Here is a 27578-nt window from a genome sequence, read left to right as displayed (position 1 = left end):
GTAAAGAATAAAGTTATTTTAATGGCAAAGTCAAACCTGAGATGTCAAGCAGATTGAAATGCTGTAGCGGGACCTTAAGAGAACTGTGAAAGAAGCGTGGGCCAGAATGTTTCCACAACAAAGTTACAGACTGATAAAGGCATGTAGAAAATGATTGCCTCAACTTATTTCTGCTAAAAGTGGTTCTGCAACCTACTGAATCAAGGGTGTATTTACTTTTTTCTTCTTTTTTACCTGACTCTAAGTATTACTGGGAGAGTGGCTCATCAGAGAACTACTTGTTTTTATCATTGAGTACAATTATATCAATCTGGCTGTTAGACATTAGTCTTAATAGTAATATTAAGCAGAATCAGGTACATCAGGATGATCATGACAGGATTTCTCCCCCAGTGAAGACCTGATGTCTCCTGTGTAATAGACATCATTTATTAACATTTAGAACAATTTTTGTACACAAGCATCAGAAATGTTTAAAAATGGCAGCAGTGGCAGCAAGACACATTCTAATCAACAGACTGGTTCTCGCATGCAGTTTTACAGCGCAAGACATTTCAAGTCTTATTGTCATTATAAAAAAACAACAACAACAACAAAACAAAGTGAGGCTTTCTTTTGGGAAAGGCTGAGACCAAAGAAAACAATGAGCAACAATCTTGTGTTTATTTCACTGAATTGGCTGTCACCTATTTACAGCCAAGCGTACATTCATAGACGTTTTCTTCTACCTCAGAAGTTTGTTTCAGTATAATTCCTGTCAGTGAACATTCATCATGATGAATAACATGAAGAACCATGAAATGAAAAAAACATTCACATCCACAGTAAATGAAATGATACTCTAGTGTCGTTACAATTTTACTGTTATTGTGCTCTTGTTAGAATTACACTAATATACTGTAAAGAGGACTGCTGTTCAAAGGAAGTCAAGTGCTTTGTCTCATATTTACAATATTTAGGTAAATAAACATTTTAAGTGAATTGTAATCTCAAAGAGCTGCCAGTTACAGTATATTAAGATAGTAATGAAACATCAACTTAAAAAATATCACAATCCTTTATAAAATACTTAAAAAAAAATTGGCCCACAAGTTTCTTTAAAGTAAATAGTAAAGTTTGATTTTCTGATCAGTAAAGTTGGGAGCCTTAAACTCCTATGTGACGCGGCACAGGAAAGGGACTTTACGATATCACCATTGTTTATCTTAACTTCACTGTGTATCGTTGTCTGACAAATATAGATTCTTTAAGTGCTTCTGATGAATAAACTGCATATAAACAACGCACAATTTTACCCCAAATCCTAATATCAAAGCTCTCAGCTGCAAAGTTCAAATCAAACTCAGCACAGCCACACATGCCTAACAGGTTATTTATACTTCTGTGTTAAATCTGCATCTGCAGGTGTGTTGTAACCACAAACCCTTCTGAAACATAGGCTCTACATAGTTTCGCCACAGAAGTGTAATTCAGGCGTAAGAGTGCAATTCGGATAGTCAACGAAATTTGCCCCTCAGTGATGCTGAATATTTTTCTGTCTTTAGCCTGTGAATTGTAATCGATTGACGGTTTCTTGTATTCCTTGTGAAGTTTGTAATGAAAGTTTAATCATTTACTAAACTTAAAACCTCATAGAAAATAAACAAAAATCTTTTTTTTTTGGATGTTAATCGAGACATTTTGACATTAAAATGAAAAAAAAACTTCGCCTAGCTTTTGTATGCTGCGTCACATATTTATGTTTCCATATTCCAAACTTTGTTTGTTGATATGTTAGCAGCTTACTTCATGAAAATTCAAATGACACTAAGCTGCTTCTTTAACCGATTGTCCTGAATTGTTTGATATTTACTTTTACTCCAGCTCAAAGTTACTGCACACATGTTCTTCTGGGTGTGTTATAAGAAGTGGGGTCTTGTTGTAGAAGGTAAGTCCTAAAGGGATCTATGAATTTTCAAAAACAATTTAAAATCAAGTTAGCTGCGCTGTGGGGAAGCTGAAGCTTCCCACAGATTGATATATTTTTCTGACAGACATTCATTGGGCATTAAAAGTTTAGAACACTGCTGACTGTATGAGGGTTAATCCCATTAGACTATATTGTCCATACATTATCTGGTCCTAGCAAGAAGACAACTGTGGAAACGATTTCACATAAAAGGCTCTTCTAGAAAAGTTCTATGTAAGGCTTTATAAACATCTTCACCAGAAACTTTGTTCAATTTACTCAGATACGTTAAAGGACTTTGATGTATATCACATACTTTTTAGTGTGTATTGTATACATGATATATACCACTGCATTTACATGATGTACCTACAACATAAACACAGTCAGTGGAGGTACTGTAGGTTTAACAAGCTGTTTGAGTTGAATTGTGGAATGAGTAAAAAGTGTCTTTCTTTCACTTTTCCGCTGCACTTAGTCTCTTTGCCTTTATGAACGCCATCCCGTGTGTCCTCATGTGAGTGTTCAGGTTTCCCTCCGTTTCAAACATCTTCCCACACACCTTACATTTAGTATTTGGTGTCCCATCACTGTTCTCATCAGTAACATCGAACTGGTTCTCTCTTTGACTCTCCTCATCTTCCTTGCTCCGTCCGTTATATCGGCCAAGGCCTTGAGGCTCCTTCAGCCGGTGGACAATAAAGAGGTGTCGGGCCAGTGAGCGGTGGGAGGTGTAGCACAGGCCGCACTCTTGACACTGGTAAGATGAGCCGTCAGACTTGTGCTGAGGAATGTGCTCTTGGAACGCGGCAAAATCTTCAGTGGTGAAGCTGCAGACAGCACACTTGTGAACTTTGAGGATGTTCACCTTAAGCCTCTTCAGTGGCTGCGAGATAGTGCCCCTGGAGTTCAACCCTGGATCTCCTTCATCGTCTTCTGTCTTCCTTTTGGGGCTGAGGCTCTGTAAAGGACATTATGTGAAAGTTAGCTCAGAGATGTCATGAAAAACAAAGAAGCAATTTCCTTCTAAAATTGTAGCACAGTACCTTTTCTTTGTCAGGTAAAGCCTCCATGTTATGAGTCTTTCCTCCTACATCTTTCACTCCATGCATCAGTTGAATGTGCTGATCCAGCAACACTCTTTTAGTAAAGGGCTGACTGAGAGCTGGGCAGTGCCTATAAAATCACAATTTAAAAAAGTAAAGGCACATTAAAAAAAGTATCTCAGACTTCACTAAGGACAAGGCACATTTTCCTACAAGAAAATGTGAGTTCGTCATGGAGACCATGGACACAAATAAGACTTTAGGAAATGTAAGCATTCCTCAAACAGTTGCAGTGAAAGCGATACTCACGGGCAGGTGTAGACCTTCCGTAAACCCTTGTGTTTGAGACGATTGTGTCGGCAAAGGCTGTGGGAGGAGCTGAAAGACTTGTCACACTGTCGACAGGGGTGCTTTTTCAATATCTGCAGGGGGAAGGGAAGAATGTCTGAGGACTAAGCCATATAGACCTAGAGACTGTTTGGCAACTGCCTGGAAGCCACCACTTGCTAGGATAAATGAGTATTCCTTGACCAGCTGCAAGTGGTTGCTAGAGGTTGCTAGCAGTTGCTGTGACATTGATTGGGAAAAAGGTGTAGTCCTGCACCCAGTGGCATGTAGTTGCAGGAAGTTGCCTTTTGTCACTAGCGTCCAGTGGTTACTAGGGGTCACTGACTCGTCAGGGGTCAGGGGCTTAGGCAATCAATGTCACAGCAACTGCTAGGTGAAACTGCTTGCAAAGAGGTATGTGATGCTGCATTGCAAACCTCGTTGGGAGTCATTTGCATGGAAAATGGTAACTGCCAACTACTCACTAACCAACGTTTGATCAAATTGGAAATGAAGACCATTTGCCTTCAATCTGAAAGTTTCCCCTTTTGAAACATGTCGGTTGCAGTGGCAAGGTGCAGCTTTCACTTTGAAGGTGAATGTTCTCCATTTCTGGTTTGGGACACTTTCATAAGTTTCACTACCCCCTGACCACCACAGCAAACTCCTGTCAACCAAAGTAATCACAAGGAGGGTTTTGATGCAGCAGCCTCTTTGTGACTGATTTCATCTAGTGACAGCCAGCAACGGTTTGCCAACCAGTTGAGAATAAATGCTGACTGATCTCTAGGCCTAAGATACTAAAAATATGCTTTAAAAATTTTGACTCAATAAAGCGTACTGCATTTGATCTCCAATGTGGGCCTCTGTGATCTACATTCAACCATTACACCCCTTTTCTGGTTATCCTTGTGTATCTTCAGAGAAGCTCAACTCATTTATCAGCACTAAGCAAATCTTAAAAACAATAATTTGGCAAATCTTAAACTTTCTTATGAGAGTGGCAGATATTTACCTTGCCATGTTCTCGCCTCATGTGCACCACAAAGAGCTCCCTGGAACTGAAGAGGCTATTGCAGTCTTTACATGTGTATCCTGAACTGGGAGAAGTCTTTAAGTCTTCTGAACAGTTACTGTTATTTTTCTTTACTGACAAAGCTGAAGGCTTCTTTTCTCCCTTGTTTTGACCGTTGATATTTCCTCCATCTTTGTTATTATTATGGGGGCTCTTGCTGTTGGTGCTGTTAGAATTAGTGGGCTTCGTGCTCAGTGGAAGGTTGATCCCCAGGTTTGGCGGGCCCTCCGTGGTCTTCAAGGTTCCATGTATGGCCTGAAAATGAGCCATGTGGGCACAAAGTGTAAAAAATCTACAGTCTGACATTTCTAAAGTAAAGCTCATGAGATTAATTGGAAGGTACAGTAAAAGGTTTAATTTCAAGTTTAAAATACTCATAGAAAAATTAATCCTATTGCACAAAAATCAAACTATATATTTTTTATGCCTACCTTAATATGATCCAACATGAGCTGTTTTTGTGCATAGTGCATGGAGCAGTCGGGACATTTAAACACTGAAACTTTATGATTGATTATATGCTGGTCAAAGTGTGTGTAGAGGAGGGACTGAAGAGTAAACACAGTATCGCACATGGAACATTTATAGATCATCCTGAAAGACAGACAGAGAAGTATTTAGGGATGGGAGCTGTTCAAATGCTTTTGGGTTTACATCATGCTTATAATTAATATTGGTGCCAGTCCACTACATATAGTATGAAATATTCAACTTGAGGGACACTCAGGCCAAATGGGTCAAGGACAGCTGCTGCCGAGCGTATATATCATAGGAACTGTTGATGATGAGTGATGTAAGTAAGTAAGTGAAAGGTTACTGTGTGGAAAAAACAAACCAAAGCTAAGCCACCACATCTAAAACACACAAATCCTACTACTGATGAAACAGCAAGGATAATGAAAGGCATTGGACATGGGCATTAGGTTACACTGACGTGTGCCTGTGTCAAAGAAAGCTTACGTACATTTATGTTGATGCGTAGACCATGAAAACAGTTATTATTTATATGGGTATAGAACTGAGATTAATTTGAAAACCCAGCTCTGAAAATGTTAGGAATCTGTCTGGAATGTAAATATAAACAGAATGCAATGATTGGCAAATCTCAGAAACGGATATTTTATTTACAATAGAACACAGAAAACGCATCATGATAAATATTGGCTCATTTTGAATTTGATGGCAGCAACATTGGGGACAAAATACTGGAAAAGTAGGTGGTACTTAAAACAAGAAGCTGGAGAAATATTTTGTAACCAATTAGGTAACTAATTGGTAACATTATTTGTTATAAAGAAGTATCTTATAGAGGCCGAGTTTGTCAGAAGACTGGATGTTTCTCAATGTAAAATTGTAAAGGCTTTTGAATATCTTATTATATACAGTACATAATATGACCAAATATTCAGAGAATCTGGAGAAATATCTGTGCACAAGGTAGAAGGCTGAAAATCAATACTGCATGTCTGTGTTCTTCAGGTTGTCAGACTACACTGCTCATTTACAATGGACTTAAATCTCTTATTGGAAAACATTGATGCTGCAGAGGAGAGGACGCCATCCAGCTTGTTGGTTGGCAGTGCATCTCTGATAGTATACATTATTGCCTATGGAATTAGCACTAATGGACAACAGTGTGGCTTCATTGTAGAAGAGTCTGGATGCAGAACAGACCTGCCTGCAGTCAGGACCTTTAACAAACTAAAAATATTTGCCACATCATGAAGTTAAAAATAAGATAAAGAAGACCCAGAACTGTCTCCTCAGTTCCCAGATATTTAAAGACTGTTGTTAAAAGAAGTGGTAATGCTACAAAGTGGTAAACTTGGCTGTCCCGACTTTTTTGAGATGTGTTGCTGCCATCAAATTCAAAATAAGATAATATTTTTCTTAAAATGGTGCATTTTGTCAGTTAAAACATTTGATACATTTTCTGTGTTTTATTGTGAATAGAATATATGTTTATGGGATTTGCAAATGATTGTATTTTTGAAAAAATATTTTCAGAATTAGGTTCTGTTTTACATATTTTTGTAAAAGATGATAGATACAGCATGTGAAGACCTACTTGGGCTCGCCTGCCTTCAGTCCTGGATGCTGTGTATGTGCATGTGAGTGTGTTCCCGGTGCAGACTTGAAGGCCATGGGGCAGAGAGGACATTTAAAGAAGACCTCACAGTGAGTACTTTGTATGTGGGACTTTAGAGTTGCGACATCAGCAAAGATCACACTGCAGTGGGTACAGCTGGAGGGACAAAGAATGGAGAAAGGAAGAAAAGGTAAGATATTGACTCAATTTACATTTTATAAATCAATTCAGCACATTCTCCTAACAGAAACTTTGTTGATATGAATTGAAAATGGTCATTGACTTTGTGTCATCAAGAGTCTAGCACCTTAGTCTGCAAAAGACTCGTGTCAAACCTGGACCTGATTCTTGAGTTTATAGTAAAATATATGAATAAATATGCATAAATGTGTTTTAGGAGTTAAATATGAAGCCCAATACCAGTTTTATATTGCATATTAAAATATATGATAGTTAACTTAGGCCCCAGTCACAAAGGCCTAAAGGCTAATTGGCAACCATTAATCACGAGGGAAAAAAAGCAATTGCTGGCAGTTGATGTGAAATCAATAGCTGAAGCCCCATTTCTGCAGGACTAGAGACAGGTTGCCAGGACCACCAGGCAGCCATCAGTAAAAGTGTGTATTCTGTGAACAATTGAGATGTGGGACAGTTGTTAGGTGAAATTGGAAGAATATATGCTGAGTTGAAAACCTTGTGATTTCAAACTTTAACCCAGGGTCCAGAGGTCAACATGAGGTTACCAACTGGTCTCTATGCATGTGTGACTGAAACAGGGCTCTAGAGTGCGACCAATTTGGTCGCAAATGCGACCACATTTTCCAGTGGTGCGACTAAAGAAAATCCTACTTTTCGAGTACAAAAAAAAAAAAAATCCGCAACTCTGAAAGTCTCCGTGTGGTCAACAACTGACACACATTATGCCCCTATTGTGGTCTAAACCAATCAGAGATAGTCAGGGGCGGGACCCCTTCATGTGTACGTTTGAAAGTGCAGGTGGATAGAGAGAGGTGAGTAGCTTGAATAAAGCGATATCAATTCATGAAATCCTGAATCGACTTTTAAATATAAATGTATTTTGCCAGAAACGCCAGAATCTCAGGTTAAAGCTCACAAAACTACAGGGAGTGCAGAATTATTAGGCAAGTTGTATTTTTGAGGAATAATTTTATTATTGAACAACAACCATGTCCTCAATGAACCCAAAAAACTCATCAATATCAAAGCTGAATGTTTTTGGAAGTAGTTTTTAGTTTGTTTTTACTTTTAGCTATTTTAGGGGGATATCTGTGTGTGCAGGTGACTATTACTGTGCATAATTATTAGGCAACTTAACAAAAAACAAATATATACCCATTTCAATTATTTATTTTTACCAGTGAAACCAATATAACATCTCCACATTCACAAATATACATTTCTGACATTCAAAAACAAAACAAAAACAAATCAGCGACCAATATAGCCACCTTTCTTTGCAAGGACACTCAAAAGCCTGCCATCCATGGATCCTGTCAGTGTTTTGATCTGTTCACCATCAACATTGCGTGCAGCAGCAACCACAGCCTCCCAGACACTGTTCAGAGAGGTGTACTGTTTTCCCTCCTTGTAAATCTCACATTTGATGATGGACCACAGGTTCTCAATGGGGTTCAGATCAGGTGAACAAGGAGGCCATGTCATTAGTTTTTCTTCTTTTATACCCTTTCTTGCCAGCCACGCTGTGGAGTACTTGGACGCGTGTGATGGAGCATTGTCCTGCATGAAAATCATGTTTTTCTTGAAGGATGCAGACTTCTTCCTGTACCACTGCTTGAAGAAGGTGTCTTCCAGAAACTGGCAGTAGGACTGGGAGTTGAGCTTGACTCCATCCTCAACCCGAAAAGGCCCCACAAGCTCATCTTTGATGATACCAGCCCAAACCAGTACTCCACCTCCACCTTGCTGGCGTCTGAGTCGGACTGGAGCTCTCTGCCCTTTACCAATCCAGCCACGGGCCCATCCATCTGGCCCATCAAGACTCACTCTCATTTCATCAGTCCATAAAACCTTAGAAAAATCAGTCTTGAGATATTTCTTGGCCCAGTCTTGACGTTTCAGCTTGTGTGTCTTGTTCAGTGGTGGTCGTCTTTCAGCCTTTCTTACCTTGGCCATGTCTCTGAGTATTGCACACCTTGTGCTTTTGGGCACTCCAGTGATGTTGCAGCTCTGAAATATGGCCAAACTGGTGGCAAGTGGCATCTTGGCAGCTGCACGCTTGACTTTTCTCAGTTCATGGGCAGTTATTTTGCACCTTGGTTTTTCCACACGCTTCTTGCGACCCTGTTGACTATTTTGAATGAAACGCTTGATTGTTCGATGATCACGCTTCAGAAGCTTTGCAATTTTAAGACTGCTGCATCCCTCTGCAAGATATCTCACTATTTTTGACTTTTCTGAGCCTGTCAAGTCCTTCTTTGACCCATTTTGCCAAAGGAAAGGAAGTTGCCTAATAATTATGCACACCTGATATAGGGTGTTGATGTCATTAGACCACACCCCTTCTCATTACAGAGATGCACATCACCTAATATGCTTAATTGGTAGTAGGCTTTCGAGCCTATACAGCTTGGAGTAAGACACCATGCATGAAGAGGATGATGTGGACAAAATACTCATTTGCCTAATAATTCTGCACTCCCTGTATTTGAACAACCACCAAACAGTAAATGAGAGCAGGTAAACGAATTCCACGTAAACACAGAGCGGACCCGACGCACCAGAATCCGCTTTTTCTTTCTCGGCTTTCTCACCCGACGGCCCGTACATGGACATGCCGTCAGGGCTGAAAGCCGACAGCTCACTGATTCTGATGCGTCGGGTCCGCGCTGTGTTTACGTCTTTTTTTGTGCTAGATTCTGAGCTGCATGTTTTGTCTCTCTCCAACCAAAATTCACTGAACCAACAGCAAAAGAAGATCCAAACTACGCTTCACATTTGATAAACATCGTCAGGAATTCTCTCTGACTTGTGCTGTTTTGCTTCCCCCACGATAAAATCACACTTCATGCACAGCTCTCTCTCTCTCTCTCTCTCTCTGTGTGTGTGTACTTCAAGAACAGTTTCCCATCTCAAATCTCAGTTTTCGGCATTATTCATTCGCTTATTACCCACCAGTCTACTGTTGTACAGCCCTGTTGGCCACTCTTTTTTTTTTTTACTTTAATGACCTCGGAAAAGAGAGCGTAATTTTTGTTGTTCAGTACTGAAGACATTTAAACTTTTTAAAATTATGTAAACTTGCAGAATATGTTTAAGGTTATCTGCTATAAAAAGCATGCAGGCCAGGAAAATCTCCTTTTTCCTGCATCAAAGGCATCTGCTTTGATGCTCACACCTCTGATGAAGTCTCACATGTATCAGTACTGATAAATGATCAGAATTATATTTCTGACTTTCTGAGGCAAAATTGAATCGAATCGAATCAGGACCTTGTGAATCGGAATGAAATGGATTATAGAAATGAGTGATGATACCCAGCCATAGTGAGTAGCCTAGGCCTGACAGAAGTGGATGTAGCTTTGGGTAATAAGAAAAGATGAAAAGAACCATTGATAATTTTTTTGTTAAGTTAAGGCCTGATCCATCTGAAATTCATAGCCAGTGCTCTGACACGGTGCCATCAACCAGCAGCAGCAAACTTGTCGTCAGAGGAGGCCGAGATGATGATTAAGTTTAACATTGTCTACAATATTGCCAAAGAGTGCCAAAGCACTTTAAGCACAATCACTTTTTCATTAACTTATCTTTCTTGTAGAAATGTGCTCCAAATAAAGAACTTTGTGTTGACAAGATTGTTAGTTAATCATTTACAAATTAATAGTGTCTGTATAGACAGCAATTTTCCCCCCAAAAAAGTACACATGTAAAAATGTGGTTTTAAGCGATGCGGTTGAACTGTTGGGTGCGCCTAACTTTTGTGCTGGTGCGCCTAAGAAAAAAAGTTAGGCGCACCAGTGCAACCGTGGCAAAAAGTTAGTCTAGAGCCCTGCCGAAACCATAACTAGTATGTGGAAACAGCGGGAAATGACCAGCCTGACAAATCTCTCTATAATCACCTTTTAAAGTACTAATTGAAGTAGAAATACAGATATCGTCACATAGACATAGAAAATACATTTATATTTTTGGATTGTTAACCTCTGGTCTTGGGGATAAAAGTAAAATGTTTGTATATTGAGCTGATTTATGAATTTAAGTTAAAATTGAAATGTTCTGAAAGTGCATTTGCATATAGTGTCATGTCTACGAAGTTGATAGCACTCTTAATTGATAAGCAATTACGAGCCATATCAACTGTAAAAATATCATCAAGAGGCCAAGAATGTAATAAAATGTATTATATCGTTGCAGATTTGACCTTCATGGCCAACTGTTCTTTTAATAACAATTTGATTGACCAGGGTCATAATTGAACTGTAATTGCTCAAAGACAAACTTTCATTTTTAATGGCATGTAACTTGGGTGACTCCAACTGCGACAGTCCAATTTTTTCTCAGTAATTTTTGTTGTGAATAATATCACTTTTGGGGATATGGGATTGTCAAGCTGAAGATGTTTTAATAACTGTAATTAGAAATGACATTATAAGTGCCAGTTTGAATGGAAAGCAAGAACAAGAGACATTTCATTCTGCGTATGGCCACTTTCAGAAAATCATGGCTCAATGTATTTTTTATATTTTCATCAGATTTCACAGTATGCATATAAACGTGGGTCTCAATAGCACATCTTTTGAAAATAAAACTATTTCGCATAACAGAAGACAAAAATACAAGTTTATAAAGTTCTAACGCACCGGTAGCCGACTCTCCGAGTGTAATGCAGACAGTTTTTGGTCACATGTGACTGGAAGTGGACAGAGCGACAACTGGCACCACACTCAGGACAGATGTAAGGTGATTTGTGCTGGTGGATCCGCTGGTGTGACAAAAAGCTGCACTGATTTGGGAGAAGCATTTGGCAAATGGTGCATGTTTTCTATGGGATAAAGAAAAGACATTAAAAAAATTGACTTTTTTTCCCTAGTATATTTAGAAAACTGCTTCCAGAATACATCATGTCATTTAACTAAAATGATAGTATTATTAATGCAAATTAATATATACTGCAGATTAAACTATTTTTATCTTTCTTCCTGACATGTACCTTAGCATTTACAGTCAACTGTACACTCTACCTTCTATACAGAATGCCTTGCGTTTTCATAGCATGGTATTTTCTGCGGCTTTTGTTGAGATTTTGTAAAATAAACCGGAGTTGGCAAAAATAGCTTCCCTCATATCCTGTGGTGACTTACACATTACATACACACCTGACTTCTGGACTCCGATGCTTGTTGATAGTGCATTGCTAGTGAGTTGTCATCCTGGAACATTTCGTTACACTCCAAGCATTTTAAGCTGTGCCTGCAGAGCTTTGATGCGTCATCCTCCAACGGCATGGCTGCCACAACAGGTGCACTGCTTGGAGCTGAAATCACTGCAGGTTGGGTCCCAGCACCAGATACCTTGTCTTGCATTTGACCCGCAGGTGCCTGTGCTTGAGTGGTAGTGGTGGTGGCATTAACGCTGTGCGGTCCTCCAGCTGATGTACCAATCATCTGATCTGCAGGGATGGGTTTTAGGATTAGGTGTGAGCACTGCATAACCACCCCTTTGTCTTTGTGACCCCTAGCATGAGACAAGAGGCTGCATTTGTTGTAGAACACTATACTTTTGGCACAGTGGTTGCAGGTGACCTCGATCCGCACACTGCGACGCTCGTAGTGCTGTGTCAGGCTCTTCTCAAGAGCAAATGAATCTCCACACTCCAAGCACTTGTAGCCAAGTGAGGGTAGAGAGATACAGGCTGAGGTTGGTGGGGAGAGGTTTGGGACGTACACAGGGACAGGATTCATGCTACTCAGGACTTTATTGAAGGCATCCACCACAGAGCTTTGAGAACTAGTGAACACTTGAACTCTAGAGACTTTCTTTGACTGCTGACTGGCGAGAATTGTCTGCTGTTTTGCTTGCTGTGATTGCTGATGCTGGGGCTGTTTGGTGTGTTGGAAATCACAGGCAGCAGAGGACACTGTATGAGGCAGAAGGCTGAGGTTACTAAGATGGACTGTCTTTGGCACAAGTTTGGCATTTGCCAGACTAGAGGCAGGTACCATGACAGTCTGTTGTTGGATGGCATTAGCAGCTTTCAAGATGGCACTGCTGGCACTTTGTACTGATGCAGCAGGGATGACTGTTGCTTTAACTGTTGTGTTGTTAGCCAGCTTAAGGTTGATAACTTGGGAACCAGCTGTCTTGACTGCTGAGACTGGCAGGAATGCTGTTGCAACAGGTTTAATTGTCATTTGCTTGGTTATTTCAATTGAAGGTCTCCCTGTGGTGGTTACTACTGTGGTTGGAAGACAATGTCTTGTTGGAGATGAAAAAAATGCACTAGGATTAGTGGTTGTCATGACAGATGTGTTCTCTCCTTTATTCAGACCCTCAGGATCAAATTCTGGAAGGACTCGGGTGACTGTACGCTTGATCTGTCCAGTTGAGGTTTTGATTGTTTTGATCCTGACCTTTGGGATAACTGGGGTGGTGTCTGTGTTTGAGGCAGGGGAACCTTTGCTGCTGCTTTCACTAGTCACACTAGAGGGGCTGTCTGGTTGTCTTGTTAGCAGTCTCTTTGCAAACTCCATGGCTGATTCCTGATCCTGTGGCTTCTCTGGGACTTTTGAATTTTCTTTGACCTGTGCTGGTTCTTCTTGTGTTGTAGGAGAATCCAAAGTACCTAAGTCTTCAGCACCCGCTTTTTTGGCACTTAGAGCAGCTATGGCTGCTATACAAGATGAAAGTTTTGTTGAGGATTGGGATTTGACTTTTGAAAGGCTGGATGCATTACCAAGTCCCGATGACTGCCCACCTTCTTGGCACTCTTTGCTATGAGACTTGGGCATTGTTTCCTCAAGTTTCCCTTTAGGTAAAGTTGCCCGACAGAGATTCTTGAACTTACAACTTCTTAAAGTACCACTGTTATTGTTGTTAAGATCAGGCTTTTGGTCTCCATTTGTTTTGGGCTTGGAAAGACTTTCCCGTTTAGGAGATTTGGAGTTTCGCTCCCCTTTCCTAGCTGTGTGAGCTCCCTGCTTGTCTCCTGGGTTTTCTACCTCGATTTTTTCATCATCATCAAACTCTTCTGTGCTGGAAATTGGGCTAAACTGATTGACGGTACATGATTGATTGTTCATTTTCTGGCCTTCCTCTCTTGGAATTTTACATCCATTCTTCGTGTATTGAGCCCCAGTTTGTATTGTGGATGCCAAACCATTATGAAGTCCATTGCGAACAGAAAGGAGTCGGGAATGGGAGCGGAAATACCTACCCTTCTCTGATTCAGTCCCACAATGTTCACTTGTGTCTAGGTTTCGTGTGTTCTTCACAATGACACTAACACCAACATCATGTGCTGCTGAGGGGTGTTGGGCCTCATTCTCATTGTTAGTCACACCAGCACTGGTTTGCTTGAGCTGTCCATCATGGTCATCTTGGTGGCCAGATTCAATAGCGGCTTTAGGATCCACCATGTCAGGGATGTCAAAGGCCGCCAGCAGGTCATCAAAGTCTGGTGTCTTCATATCTCCCATATTCCTGATCCTGTTCCAATGAGGTGATCACCCTAGAAAGATAGAAGTAATCAAAACATTTTATTATGCTGGTCTTGGGAGCTACAACCTTTAACTGTATTGTAATTGTTCTGTTTACAAGAGTATGCAAGTATACAAGAATTCGATCAGGTCAGTCATACAATGATGGTATGAAGCTAGCCTTAAAAAAATGGATACCGAAGAAAATGTGTTCTTTTTATATTTTTGTTTGCTTAATACATTAAATATAAATATGTAGAATTCAGTCCTATTTCTCTCATAACTTAGTTAGTTCACTGACTAGTTTTAGACAGGTACACCAGGTTGTCACACACCATCCACATAGTGTGTAGATGTGATGCTATGATGACATTAAATGTGATTAAATAAATTAATAAATAAAACAACAATAATATTTCTCCTCTTAAATATCTACATGCTCAGTACTTCATTATATCATTACACCATAAAGTGAAATAAACTTAAAGTATACCACAGTACTAATTATGCCAATTTTAGCTCTCGTCAAGAATTTGCCGAATTATGGTACTATGCCTCAACTATATATATATATATCTATATATATATAGATATATATATATGTATATATGTATATATGATTTTCCTTTTTCAGTTGTCACTATTCAGCTGAATTTTGTCTTGAATAATATGAAATAAAATGTTCACAATAAATTGGCTTAGTTAAATAATTTGTTTAAATATAAACAGGAACACTATGTGTCTGTTTATCATAATCAAAAACAATTCAGGAATATATTCTTGACAGTCAGGTGAAATGTTTTGTGTTTTGAACATCTTTTTTTAAGGAATCAGCCTTTATTTTTATTACAAAAACAATTTAAACAAGCTATGATGGGGCCTGTCTGAATGTAGCCTGTTATGAGTGTTGGGGACAAAAGGGACAGCTAAGCTGCTCTGCTTGTACGTGCAGCTGAACCAGTGCTACTGTTTCATCCAAATCTACAGGAGCCAAAGTTCCACAGACAGACCGATATCCTGTAACCTGGACTTGGATTGCAAAATAAAGAATTCCTCATTTAATCCATATTGTTTGCTGGTGATGAAATGACAGAGAAAAGGAGAAATGTTATGGGGGGAGAGGGCAGGAAACATATGCAGTGAGGGGGAAAAATGGCTGCTGAGCTGTGTGAAGCTGCAGCAGAGAGAGAAAGGCCTGGTGGAAAGAACAGCTAGTCACAGCCATGACAGGCAGAACAGCTTGACGTAGAAACCAAGTGAAGGTTAAATGCAAGCAAATATGTCAAATACACAACATAGAACCCATCTTGACAACACCAGTTTAATAGACGTGCATTGTTACCACTTGAAATCGACACAATGTGTAAAAGAGTACTAAAGTCTAAATAAATAATAGAGGAAACATGCGAGTGAATCAGCAACTCCTCACCCTCTTGCCTCCGTCCCTCTCCAGCCACTAGCCAAACCTTCTCTCCTTCCTTCTTTCCATCCTGAAACAAACAAAGTCACAATACTAACCCACAAAAGCCATCCACCACCCCACCCTGCCTGAAAAAAAAGAAAAAAGTCTTGTTTCTTCCCAGCCAGGCAAAGGCCCAGAATACAGGCTCAGGTTACATCCCGCGATCTGGTGAGTGATGGTGGTCTTGGTAAAAATCGTCCTTAGTCATTCTCTACACCACTCGCAGCACACAGACATGTAAACAGAGAACAGATCAATCATGCTCCTATGTGTATGCATGTGTGTATGTGTGAGGTAGGATGTAGGCTGCAGACTCCCAGCCAGCCACGTCCCACTGCCCTCGTCCTTTCCCAAGTCTCACTGCTCCCCTCACACTGAGCTGTGCTTCGGCACGCTAGCGCTCGGACATCCAGCCAGCATTTAGCAGGAGCAGCGGGGTCTGTGCTTGTGCTATGGTTGAGCTGTGAAGGTCTGCCATGAAGCAGCCTAGGCTATCTCTATCCCCATGGAGCACAGAGACAGCATTGTTCCTGTCAGCCCCCTGACTGCCTCAAACCGGTTTCAGCTGGTTCCGGTCACCCAGCATAAAAGCCTTCTGCTGCAGACAGAAGCAGTGTGCTCACCTCCCAGGAAGCACTGCAACAATTCTCACTAAACCAGGTCCATATTGTCAAAGATTTTATAAAAGAACAAGGATTGTGCTATTACCATTTTACAGGTGGACACTAGTCTGGTTGCTTTCACAGCTTTGAAATCAAGCCACAAAATACAAATAATGGAGAAGAATATGATGCTTGGTTTGAACACAGATATGTTGTTGCAAAAAAAAACAAAACAGTAATGGATGCCAACAAGACTTAAATGGTAAAATGACATCTAAATGAGTCTTTGTGATAGCTGCTTACTAATGCACTGAGAAGAATAACAGCTGAATCTTATACTGAGGAACAACCTTGGCCTGTTCCTCAGACCCATCCCTCAGTACTTTACCCCCAATCATGGTAAATGGTAAATGGCCTGTATTTATATAGCACTTTACTAGTCCCTAAGGACCCCAAAGCGCTTTACACATCCAGTCATCCACCCATTCACACACACATTCACACACTGGTGATGGCAAGCTACATTGTAGCCACAGCCACCCTGGGGCGCACTGACAGAGGCGAGGCTGCCGGACACTGGCGCCACCGGGCCCTCTGACCACCACCAGTAGGCAACGGGTGAAGTGTCTTGCCCAAGGACACAACGACCGAGACTGTCCAAGCCTCTGTCCAATCATGATAGAAAACCCTCTGAAAACTGAAGACTTTGATGTGGCCCCTAACAGAATTATTCCTATCATTGTCATATAATAACAGGAAGTGTAAACAAAAGTAAACATGTGCAAACAGGGCGCGCATGCACATGCACCTTCCTCCCAAAATTTAATCACGTGCCATCCCCGCCACCACATACACCCCCACAGAGACGCACAGGGACATAGACATGCACTGTCATGCATATATACATTTTAAAAGGTAAACTTGGCATACCCTTCTCTGATTTTTTTCCCACTCTGAGAGATATTGAGTGGAAAAAAAGTCTTCCTTTGGAGGCCTCAGCACCTGCCTTTACTCAGCCCCAACCACTTCAGCTTCCATCCTCCATCCTCAGCCCTCCCTTCCCCCTCCTCCCACTCTCCTTCCCTGGGTCAGTCCTGGCTTTCAGTCCCAGCCCAGGCCTCGTATTATCCTGAACCCCTCGCCACCACCACTATGGCCGTGCATGAAGGGACGGATGGAGAAAGGGGGCAGTATTCAGCAGGCGAATCAGGCCTTTTGTCTCTGCCTGTGCAGGGGTGGGGTGGGGGGAGGCGGTGAGAGGACTCTCCACTTTGGCTCTGAAACAGCAGCAGCTGGTGCAGAGAAAGAAGAGAGCGAGAGAGGGAGGCAAAAACACAGGGAGGTGGGGGAGGCGGAGAGGAAATGGAGGAAAAGGAAATGAGCGCGAGCGTATAATAAGGGTCTTATTTTGTGCACCGTGTTCATATATTTACGCTACAGAACACAAATATAAGTCAATAAATGATGTTAACACAGGATCACGGCTGATGTCCATGTTTTGATCCTGCACGTTTTTTCCCAGTGATACATAACACACAGAAACAAAAATGCATGAATAGCCCAGGCCTCTGTTTAGGCCCAACTGTCGGTCTGTGTGCCGCCGTCACCGAGACTCTTGCCTGCGTTTTTGTTGTTAAACATTAAAGCATTGGCATTGATGGTCAAACAGCTGCCTGGCTTTTAACGGCACACAAAATATTCATGAGGTGTGACTGCAATGCAAAGGACAATGGCTTCTTTTTCACATCTGCAGACATGAGCTCAATCATCCTGATCTGATGATTCTTCTAGCCCACACAGCAAAGCACCGAAATAACATACCAATGACAAGCTAATCACAAGGTATTACATACAACATCGATGACAACACGCGTGATAAAATTGGTGTGCAAAATCAAATAGCTCATAACCTACCTGGCAGACTGCAGGAAGAGGCTTTCAGCAGAATAAGACTGACTCTCTTTGGCCTGCTACCAGTCCTTGATACATCTGGCAGAGCCACCAAAGGCAGCCTCGAATGCTGCAGCTTAAACTAATTATCCTTCATTATGTAAGCACCATGCCAGATTTATTCGTCAGACAACACAAATGCATTTTTTACACTGAAAGGGGAGCTGGAGCTGAGAATGTATATTATAAAAAGGCCCTCATGGTTCCTCCTGTCTCTCTACACTGTGACAGATTCAGTGCAGGAGAGGAGGCTGAGGTTGCTCCCCACCCCCTAACACAGACAAAGTCACATGACGTCATGTTGTCTCCATTCATGCAGGGCATAAGAGGAGCTGCTAAAAGCAAGCCATCTCCTGCCCCCCCCAGATTTCCTGTTTGAGATATTATCACTTGAATGTGTTTTCCCAATGCTTTAAAGGGAGGCAGAAGAAACGCCAGCCATGTATTCCTGTTTTGTTTGACACTTTTTCTTATTTCTATCATGTAATTATGGAGTTACATGATAGAATATATAGACTATTATAAGCGGCAGCTACAAAAACATCTAACTACAGTATCACTTTACAATAGGTGCAACTGGGTACTAAAAAATGAATAAAGGACAACCTAGTAGATAATGAGTGGTTCAGTACTTCCCTAATAACTGTGCAGTATGCTGTGTTTTTCTTTTCTATTGTTTTTTTTTAACTGGAGAACCAACTGGAAGATATGTTCAGTGAATCATAGATAATATTTGTTCATGCATAGTTCTAGATGAACTCTTTTATCTACTTACGTTTTTCTGGATCATTGAGTGAAACATGGTTGTTACTCAGTAGTGTCTCATTACTTAATGATTATGTCAGCAATACCGACTGTTTATGCGTGCTGAAGAAAACTGAAGCAGTATATCTGTAGATAGTATACTTTATTGCCTATATTTACAGTTAGGTCAATAAGTTCTTGAACACAATTGTTGTGATTTTTAGCTCTGCACACCACCATGTGGACTTTAAATTAAACTATCAAGATGCCATGAAGTGCAGATGTTTAAATTCAAGTTGCATTATACATAAGAAGTACTTGGTCAGGAGAAGACACGCAGTTTGATGTTCAGGAAAAGCCTGTTCCTTGATCATTTCATAACAAATTAACCCTGTAATGTCATGTGAATGCGTGTGTGGCAAACAGAGTGTTGACCCAGATGCAGGACTTAGCAGACTGATGTAACTCAAAGCCGCAGCTTTGTTTTAACACTGGTAAAACTGTGCAGGAAACAAAAACCAAAAACTATATCTGAGCCGAACAGGAACAAAGTGACTTGAGGCTAAGCAGACGGCATAAAACTCATACAGCATGAGGGAGGACACGAGAAAGAATAGAGGGAGACACAGACAATATATACACGTATATTGTTATATACAGATAAACAGTGTAGCCACATTTACCCATAATGAAATTCTTTGGCTCATGCTCCTCGGCTTTACATGAGCATATAGAAAGTGTGCCGTTATATTTAAGAAGAAAATAACAAGAAATGAACAGTAATAATAAACAAACAAAATAATCAAGTGTAAATATTTAGAGAATTTAAGACAATTGTTGGTATTTACAGTTTGTGCAAAAACTTGTGCAATGATCATTTAAGTGACATTTGTTGAAGTGACAGTGTGTAGAGTAGTGAGTGTGTAATGGTGTGTACAGCAGTTCAAAAGCCTGATCGCTTGTGGCTCCTGAACCCCCTGCTGGACGGAAGGAGTGTGAAAAGTCTGTGGCTGCGGTGGCCGGGATCAGAGAGGATCAGCTGCGTCACACCAGACGAGACAAAGGAAGCAAAACTGAACATCACCCACATGAGACAGGAGACTATCAAAATAAAACAGGAAATAACACATACTGAGTCCAGACAAACAGACATGAAGATATGACTGACAAAAGGATAAAACATAGATTATAACAGGAAAATTAAGGGATAAACACAGGGATAAACACAGGGACCAGGACAACAGATTTATTAACATGAAAAGACAGAGAAACCAGGCAACCACGGAGGCAGAACACAGAGAGAGCAGACAGACTTCAGCAGTAGATGATGATGACAAGACAGAGAGATGAGAACAGACTGGACACAAAAGGGAAACTCACATAATCAAACAATAGTCAGAAATACAGAAAAACACAAGATTCTCATAATTTTAACGAACAATCTGTCCATCCCAGAGCCTGGTTTTGCTGGAGGTTTCTTCCTGTTAAAAGGAAGTTTTTCCTTCCCACTGTCACCGAGTGCTTGCTCAAAGTGGGTTGTTTGATTGTTTGGGTTTCGCTCTATTATTGTAGCATCTTAACCTTACGATTTAGTGCTACATAATAACATTTTATTGAACTGAATCAAATTCATGAATGGAAATACAAAGGGCTCAAACCACGGTTACACCCAAAAAACAGGAAGATCGGAGTCTGCAGGGTGGAAAAAAAATTTCTTTTGGACATATGAAATCAAGATTAACTTGTACATTCATTAAACAGTGAATAATGTACAGGGGAAGTGTTATGCCATGGGGATGTATGTATGTATTCAGCCAAATGCCCCCAAACTGAGCAGACAGTGCTTCACAGTGCAACTGGATAATGAGTCAAAGCAAACTGCAACAAAAACCCAAGTTTCTCAAAGCAAAGAAATGTGATTCTTCAGTGGCCAAGTCAGTCACCTGATCTCAGCCCAGTGCAGCAGCTTTTCAGTTACTGAAGACAAAACTGAATGCAGTTGCTGCTTGAAAGTGGCTGCAGTAAAGACCTGGCAAAGCATTTCAAGGGAGGAAGCAGAACATTTGACGATGTCCATTAGTTCTAGACTTCAGGCAGTGACTAGTCGCAAATGATCATCATCCAAGTTTTAAAAACAGTTCCTCAGGGTTACAATTATGTTATTTTGTCCAGTTAATTTTCAGCTTCTAAAAATAGGGGGCTGTCTATTAAAATGGTTTTAATTCCTTTTGTTAAACCCTTTGAATTAAACCTGAAAATCTGCACTTCCATCGTGGTGAAACAATTTTATATCATTGTCCTAAAATGGATCGACCTAAATGTAATCATTACTTGCTGTTTGTTGAACAAATAAATACTACTAGATACTACTTTTTAGTAACACAATACCAGTGTAATTTGTAATAAGGAACCACTAAGTAAATTTGAAATATGATGCATTACTCTTCAAGGGAACACAAAAAGACTAGGTAATGTTGGAGTAATTGTTTATGTATGAGTACTTACTTTTTCAGGCCGCTTACTGTTTGATGCTGAGTAAATCAGAAACTATTTACAAAGAAAGGGAAGACTTATAAGTCATGAAATCTATTCCTGACAGGCATTTCTTTCTCTGATTGTTCTTTGCCTTCATTTAAACCAAAACTTTCCAACATTTTTCATTTGTAATTATTATTATTATTATTATTATTATTATTATAGCTTCTTTGACTCATTTGATTAGTTAGTGCAAGCCATCATGGCATTTGTATCAAAAACAACCCACTGTAGGTTCCTTATGTAATAAAATGAAAGCAATATTGTGTTTTTGGCTTCTGAAAAGATTTCACACTCAAAACTGTGACAAACACAAAGCAAACTGTTCATTTTAATGAACGCTGCCAAAAAGACCACTCTTTAAAAGTCAGTGTTCGTGACACCACTATCACACTGCTTAATGTGTCATATGACATGATATTCACAGCTCAAAACTCACATTAAAATAATTATATACTAAGCTGAAAAAATACTATATAACAGTAATAACAAAAATTAGATTGTAGACTTATCATACAAGTAAAATAAATAGTTTCATGCCTTTTGCCATCACATATTATACTTTTATTGCAACTCTTAGTTCAATCACAAATTTAGAGCGTGAATCTTCTGTAAATTCACCCACACTGCCATCTGCTGTTTAAATCCCAACAAAGGGAGCACAATATAGAGCTTTACAGTTGAACGTGTAATGTTTTTTTTTATGTTAAACATGGTAGGGTATAGCAACCTATGGTGAAGAATTGCCTTTTATGCTTGAAAATTACTAGAAAACTTTCAAAGTTCACTTTATTCAGTCACAACCTGTAATTATTACCTTCCAAATACAAAATGCTGATTGATGTAGACAATTATTCTTTCAGAGAAGTCATTTAAGTTGGTTTAATTATGAGGCTGAAAATAAAAAAAGTGACCTCTAGTATAAGTGATCAAAGCCTGGCAATCAGACATGAGTAGGTGTTACTGAATCGCTGAATGAGTTAATGAAAACCTCCTTCACTTCTCAGTGTGGGGTAATCCAAAGTTCATACTTTCACTCGGTGGTAATGTAATTTCATTATGTTTTTTTCATCTTGCTCCAAGTGAGCAGTCCATTACAGTAAAAAAGGTAAAAGTGATAAATGAAACTATGCCTTTATGAATGATTTTATAGAATAACCTCCAACTGAACCTTGTATTTCTTGCATCTTCCTGGTCTTTTTTTTTTTACATTTTTCTTTTTGTTATGAGCTTGTTGTCTTCCATAAAAATAAACCAATGGCAACGCTGCCCTTTAAACATAGGTGACTCATCCTGCTTTGTTAAGGTCATTCTTGAACGACGATATGATATTATGAGCCATATGCACTCGAATTTTCTGCTGGGTTGTGTGTGGACTTGTGACGTGGTGGGTATCCAGATGGAACCCTTAGTCTTTTCAACACAAAACTGTATTTCCCTGCATGGAGTCCTTATCTGTCCTCATCATTTCTGTACCTCCAGCAATCTGTATGTCAATAAAGTCATGAAAGGGATCAGTCAAGTACGAGAATTTCACACGGGTACGTACGTGGGTGCCTCACTGTGTTTGAGGACTGCCTAATTCACACTGTTGACCTTTCCGTGCTCTGCAATAAAGTGTGCCAATAAATTAGTTGGACTCTTCATTAACAAGATGGCAGACGTAAGTAAGCACACAACAGGTGTCAAAATATTCATCACTCTTATTCATGGCATCTTGTTAGAGCCGTTGGTTTTGTTTAATGTGTGTGTGCATAACCTTCTATGATTTGAAAATAAAGTGATAGTTAGAAATTGTTAACATGCAAAAAACGTGAAAACAATTTGGTGTTGTGTAAAAGGAAGAAGCAAACGTTGAAGGATGTCCTCCTGTGTTTTAGCACACAGTCACTAATCTTGTGTTAGAGTAGTGTGTGTTTTGTGCTGCTGTATTTTGCTCCAGTTGCTTGTAAAAATAATTCCTATATTTGCATTTCAGCACATTCCTTTGCTTTACTTTTGAACTGCATTTACATTTCAAGGAAATTCCATTGAAAATATAATATTTTTTAACAGGTTTTAAATTTACAATTTTTAAAAGTTTAAAAGTGTGTGATGGTGTCAAATAACTGTGATCTGAGTATTGACCAAAATAACCGATTCCTACAACCAAGCAGCCATAAGCTGATAAATACTGTACTGTTTTTTTTTTTGTTTTGTTTTTGCATCAGCATGTTTGTATCTCATGCCACCACAACTTAGAAATTGCTCTATATACTATTTAGACTATTGAAGTAACTTTTTTCATTGGGAGTTTGTGCTGCAGAACTCCCAGAGCAGGAGCCACTGCCATAACCTATTATGGGCCAATACTTACAGGGATTTACAGGAGACAGATTTAAAGAAGTAAACAAGTAAGAGTAATACCTTCATTTCCGATTAGCCAAAAGAAATAAAGACATTGACTGATAAGTATCCATGTAGTGTATTAAAGAAGAAGAAAGGTTTCCTTTTCTGAAAAGAGAAATCGGTGTGCATGTATACCTGCATTCTTTCTAATGGCAGTTTCTCTTACTCTGAAAAACCAAGTCTCATTGTATAGAATGTATATGTATAACAGTTCTGTGATGTACTTTATTACCCTAGATCTCTGAGGTCAGAAATATTATTAACCATAATATCCTGCTTGCTGGGGTTATTGTAATAACTGTATACTCGAGGTCTGAAGAACGCTGCCATATTTGAAAGACAGATTTATGGTGTCTTTTTGTGTAATTCTTATACAGAGAGAAGGATTCTGGGAATTTAAACAGTGCAGAGCTTATGGAAATGTGTTGTTCTCCAACAAAACAATAGCGCATTCCAGCAGACAACTGCAACGTGTAGATGTGCATTTGCAAAGCTATGGGTACCAATAAAGACAGTATGCTGGAGCCTTAACACAATTGTCTAAGTGAGGCTACAGTAACACTAGGGAGAGCACAGCACGACCAAAATTATTGCAACCATGTGCAATGAACTTGCAATGTAATTGTCTCTGGTTGCTATAACAAGGAGCAGGTCTGTAACCACTTGCAGTCACTTGCAAGTTACTTTGGTCACTTTAGAGAAGATGATAAGATGGCAGTAAAATGAAGTCAGCCTGCTATAATTTTCTGACTTGAATAATGCCATGTTGGCAGTTACATGGTGTCTGCGATAATATGGCGAGTAACTGTGATAAACAAGGGAATATTGCAAATCTGTTGTCATCTGTTGGAGAATTGTTGCCCTCCTACACAGAAATTCACATTAATTGCTGACATTCAGAGTCCAGTGAGAAATTTGTAGATTTAAAACAGAGATGTAGAAATTCCTCCACAGATAGCAAAGTATTAACTGCAAGAATTCAACTGCAATTTAACTTCAAAGCAACACAGGCATTGGACAACCTTTGAAGACAGGTTGCTACCCACTGGGCAACATGTTAAGTCACTCTTTGATCAAAAGTTGCCTGCTGCAAGTACCTGCATTTGGCTTGCAAGACCAAATTAATCAATCAATTAATTAATTAATTAATTAATAATGACAAATGCAGTGCAGTGGGCATCTGGGCAACCACTGATTTTTCACAGCCCATGTATTTTGACTGTACTGTGACATGTGACATGTCCACATGCGTATTTGAGGTCATATGCATGTGAACACAGTGAAAGTTACCAATCACAGAAAAGAAAGCACTTTTATGTTATGAGGACTTTGAGGGCGAACGTACCTGCAGAAGTCTCCCAACTCTTGCTAAGTGGAAAATGTCACACTAACGTGGCAGAAACTTCAGAGTGTGTGATTTACCCACGCCTGCTGTCACTAGCATCAAAAACATGTGACTCAAACAGTAATATGGAATACTCTTATTCATATTTGTGCCGCCGCTTCTTTATAACATACAAGGACTTCTTTGTAGCAGAGCGTAACCAAGTGTTAAAACATTGAAAACTGTGCTTTGGAGCCAACTTTTGTGCATTTATTCTCTGATGTTTATGTTTATTTGGACTTCTTCGTCTTCGTGGTACACTCCATTGTTGTTTCATGTCCTCTTAAAGACAACATTTCAGCTAATCAGCTTTTCAGACGTGCACAAAGGACACCAGCAGGGAACCTTGAATTCCCCTTAACAGTTTATAGGCAGACTTTTACATGTGAAATATTGTTTGCTTATGAATGTCTAATTTCACTCGGTTGGATTGAATCTGAGCAAACTATTTCAGCCATGAAGTGTTGTTTTAAGCAGAAAAAGTGAGTTTAAATAGATTTTACACTGATTTCTAAGAACTGTCCATTATTATCATCACATTCATGAAAAGTGTTTTGGGCAAAGGCCTAATAATTTTCATATTCAGGCTTTTTTTCTGCTACTATCTGCTTCTTTGGATCAAGATTTCAGCCTGCATGCAATGCATTTCCAAATCTGCATATGAAGTACAAGTAACTTAACTCCAACAGATCAGTCGTGATGTATCATTAGAATAAAACACATAAAGTGTATGGATTTTCCCTAAAATGAGCCACTCAGTGGAAATGACTCATTTCTTTTACATGAAAACCTCCCTATTTCATTTTATTAGTATTATTTTTTTTATATAGTGTAGTGTACATGTAAATGACCCGAAGAGTTCTTCAGTCACAGCTTTTCCTCACATTCTTATTTAGACAGAGGCAATTACTGAGGTCTCGTCCATCCGCGTGAAATGAAGCTGACATCTTCTGCAATCACCCAGCAATCTCTGGGCAAACAATAGCGATCGATAATTACAGAGTATAAATGATAATTTGTCATCATCACTTTCTCATTTTGGCACCAGCGTCGGGCTACTTAAGACACCCACTGACGTACGGCTGTGTCAGGAGGGGCATTTAACTTTGAACCGTTAGCCATTCCTATCAAAGGCGCTGGGAGTGGAACCTCAGCAGGTTTGCAACTGGACAACTGTTTCCACACTTATCGGCTCACGCGAATAAAAATCGACTATGGTGGAGGTCTTCTAAAGTTAGATCAACTGATTAACTGTAACTTAAGGACTAACATACGTTGGGCGTTTTGTTTTTGTTTATATTTACGTTTATATTTTCCGATAACATGGGCGGAGAGTGCTTATGGTATTCATGGACGTGCAGACCCGTGTGGCCAGTTTTGATTATTCTGGCTACTGTACCGTGTATTTTGAACTGCTCAGAGAGCCCTGCAGCAGTTGTTGGGAAAATGTATCCACGAGGCAATCACTGGGCAGTAGGTAAGGAAACCGTCACACAGTCTGCTAAAAAATATTTATGCAGACAAGTTAATATTACTTTTTGTTCTATGTATTTGGCGATTATATCGCAAGGTTCGCAGGACTGTTCACTCTTTGAAACAAATACTGATAACAGTAATAGTCTATTTATTACGACTGTAATAACTCTGGGTCACTTCAAATCATTCATTTGTTTTCTTCTGTGATAAATAAGTATGTTTTTAGTCATTCTCTGCTGCTAAGTTATATATATTATAAGTTACACCAGGGGGAATGAGCACTTTGCAGTGAGAAAAAAAAATGCTTTGCACACATCTACACTTGATTGCAGTGTAATTTCAGAAGATGCTCTAGAATAGATTCTTCAGAATGCTACCTTTTACGTCCAACTTCCCAGGTCACTTGATGGGAAAGAAGAGCATAGAGGAGGAGCAGGAAGTAAACCCTGACAGTGACTACCTGACAGCCCTAAAAGCAGCCCGGCTCACACAGATTCTAATGCAGGCTCTGATGCAACCACAGAATCCAAATCAGATGATGCCTCAAACTGCAGACAGGCTGCTTCAGCGCCACTGGAGAGAAGAGGACAGAGAAAAATATCTGGCAGAGGTATGTGTGTGGAACAAATCCTCAATTATCAAGTGATCCAGTGTTACGTCTAATCATCTGCACATTTCCAATGTAATTACTGCTTTATAGATGTCAGACCTGCTTCTTCTGGCTTTGAAACTGCAAGACAGTGACTCCACCTGAATGCAAGATGAATTTCTGTTTAAAAAAAAAACAAAAAACAATCATCATTATCAACTTAACGTATTCTATAATCACATATCCACACTGTATATTTTATTCTGCTGTAACAGTTTGTTTCATCACTA

At 39.7% G+C, this 27578-nt stretch overlaps 2 protein-coding genes across 6 annotated transcripts; one reads left to right on the top strand and one right to left on the bottom strand.

Annotated features, from left to right (window-relative positions):
- Window position 1: 1 nt before the first annotated feature.
- Window positions 2-18387, bottom strand: znf532 (zinc finger protein 532). 4 transcript variants are annotated; one of them, XM_019361013.2, is made up of 11 exons: window positions 18137-18387; window positions 17153-17514; window positions 15588-15648; window positions 11840-14190; window positions 11324-11505; window positions 6465-6641; window positions 4828-4990; window positions 4337-4651; window positions 3304-3416; window positions 2995-3124; window positions 2-2909 (listed from the first exon to the last, which is right to left on the bottom strand). In XM_019361013.2, the coding sequence occupies exons 4-11, from the start codon at window positions 14156-14158 to the stop codon at window positions 2406-2408; spliced, it is 3903 nt and encodes a 1300-aa protein (XP_019216558.1). In that variant the 5' UTR covers window positions 14159-14190; window positions 15588-15648; window positions 17153-17514; window positions 18137-18387; the 3' UTR covers window positions 2-2405. The 4 variants fall into 4 exon arrangements, with proteins under 4 accessions (XP_019216558.1, XP_019216559.1, XP_025765214.1 ...); XM_019361014.2 differs by lacking the exon at window positions 15588-15648; XM_025909429.1 differs by lacking the exon at window positions 17153-17514.
- Window positions 6626-27484, top strand: grp (gastrin-releasing peptide). 2 transcript variants are annotated; one of them, XM_013275194.2, is made up of 3 exons: window positions 6626-6675; window positions 27098-27309; window positions 27400-27484. In XM_013275194.2, the coding sequence occupies exons 1-3, from the start codon at window positions 6657-6659 to the stop codon at window positions 27451-27453; spliced, it is 285 nt and encodes a 94-aa protein (XP_013130648.1). In that variant the 5' UTR covers window positions 6626-6656; the 3' UTR covers window positions 27454-27484. The 2 variants fall into 2 exon arrangements, with proteins under 2 accessions (XP_013130648.1, XP_005456329.1); XM_005456272.4 differs by lacking the exon at window positions 6626-6675 and adding an exon at window positions 26325-26700.
- Window positions 27485-27578: the final 94 nt, after the last annotated feature.

Source organism: Oreochromis niloticus, linkage group LG7 (genome assembly GCF_001858045.2).
Source record: "Oreochromis niloticus isolate F11D_XX linkage group LG7, O_niloticus_UMD_NMBU, whole genome shotgun sequence".
NCBI lineage: Eukaryota > Metazoa > Chordata > Actinopteri > Cichliformes > Cichlidae > Oreochromis > Oreochromis niloticus.
This window is presented reverse-complemented; position numbering and strand designations above follow the sequence as displayed.

Excerpts from the sequence above, each read along its gene's own strand:
- znf532 (XM_019361013.2), bottom strand. The coding sequence starts at position 14,158 with ATGGGAGATATGAAGACACCAGACTTTGATGACCTGCTGGCGGCCTTT. Across the intron at positions 6,642-11,323 it reads ACTCGGAGAGTCGGCTACCG|CTGTACCCACTGCAGTGTGA; the intron begins GTGCGTTAGAAC and ends TTGTCCCTCCAG. Across the intron at positions 2,910-2,994 it reads CTTTACCTGACAAAGAAAAG|AGCCTCAGCCCCAAAAGGAA; the intron begins GTACTGTGCTAC and ends TGTCCTTTACAG.
- grp (XM_005456272.4), top strand. The coding sequence starts at position 26,547 with ATGGGCGGAGAGTGCTTATGGTATTCATGGACGTGCAGACCCGTGTGG. Across the intron at positions 26,701-27,097 it reads AGGCAATCACTGGGCAGTAG|GTCACTTGATGGGAAAGAAG; the intron begins GTAAGGAAACCG and ends CCAACTTCCCAG. Across the intron at positions 27,310-27,399 it reads GAGAAAAATATCTGGCAGAG|ATGTCAGACCTGCTTCTTCT; the intron begins GTATGTGTGTGG and ends ACTGCTTTATAG.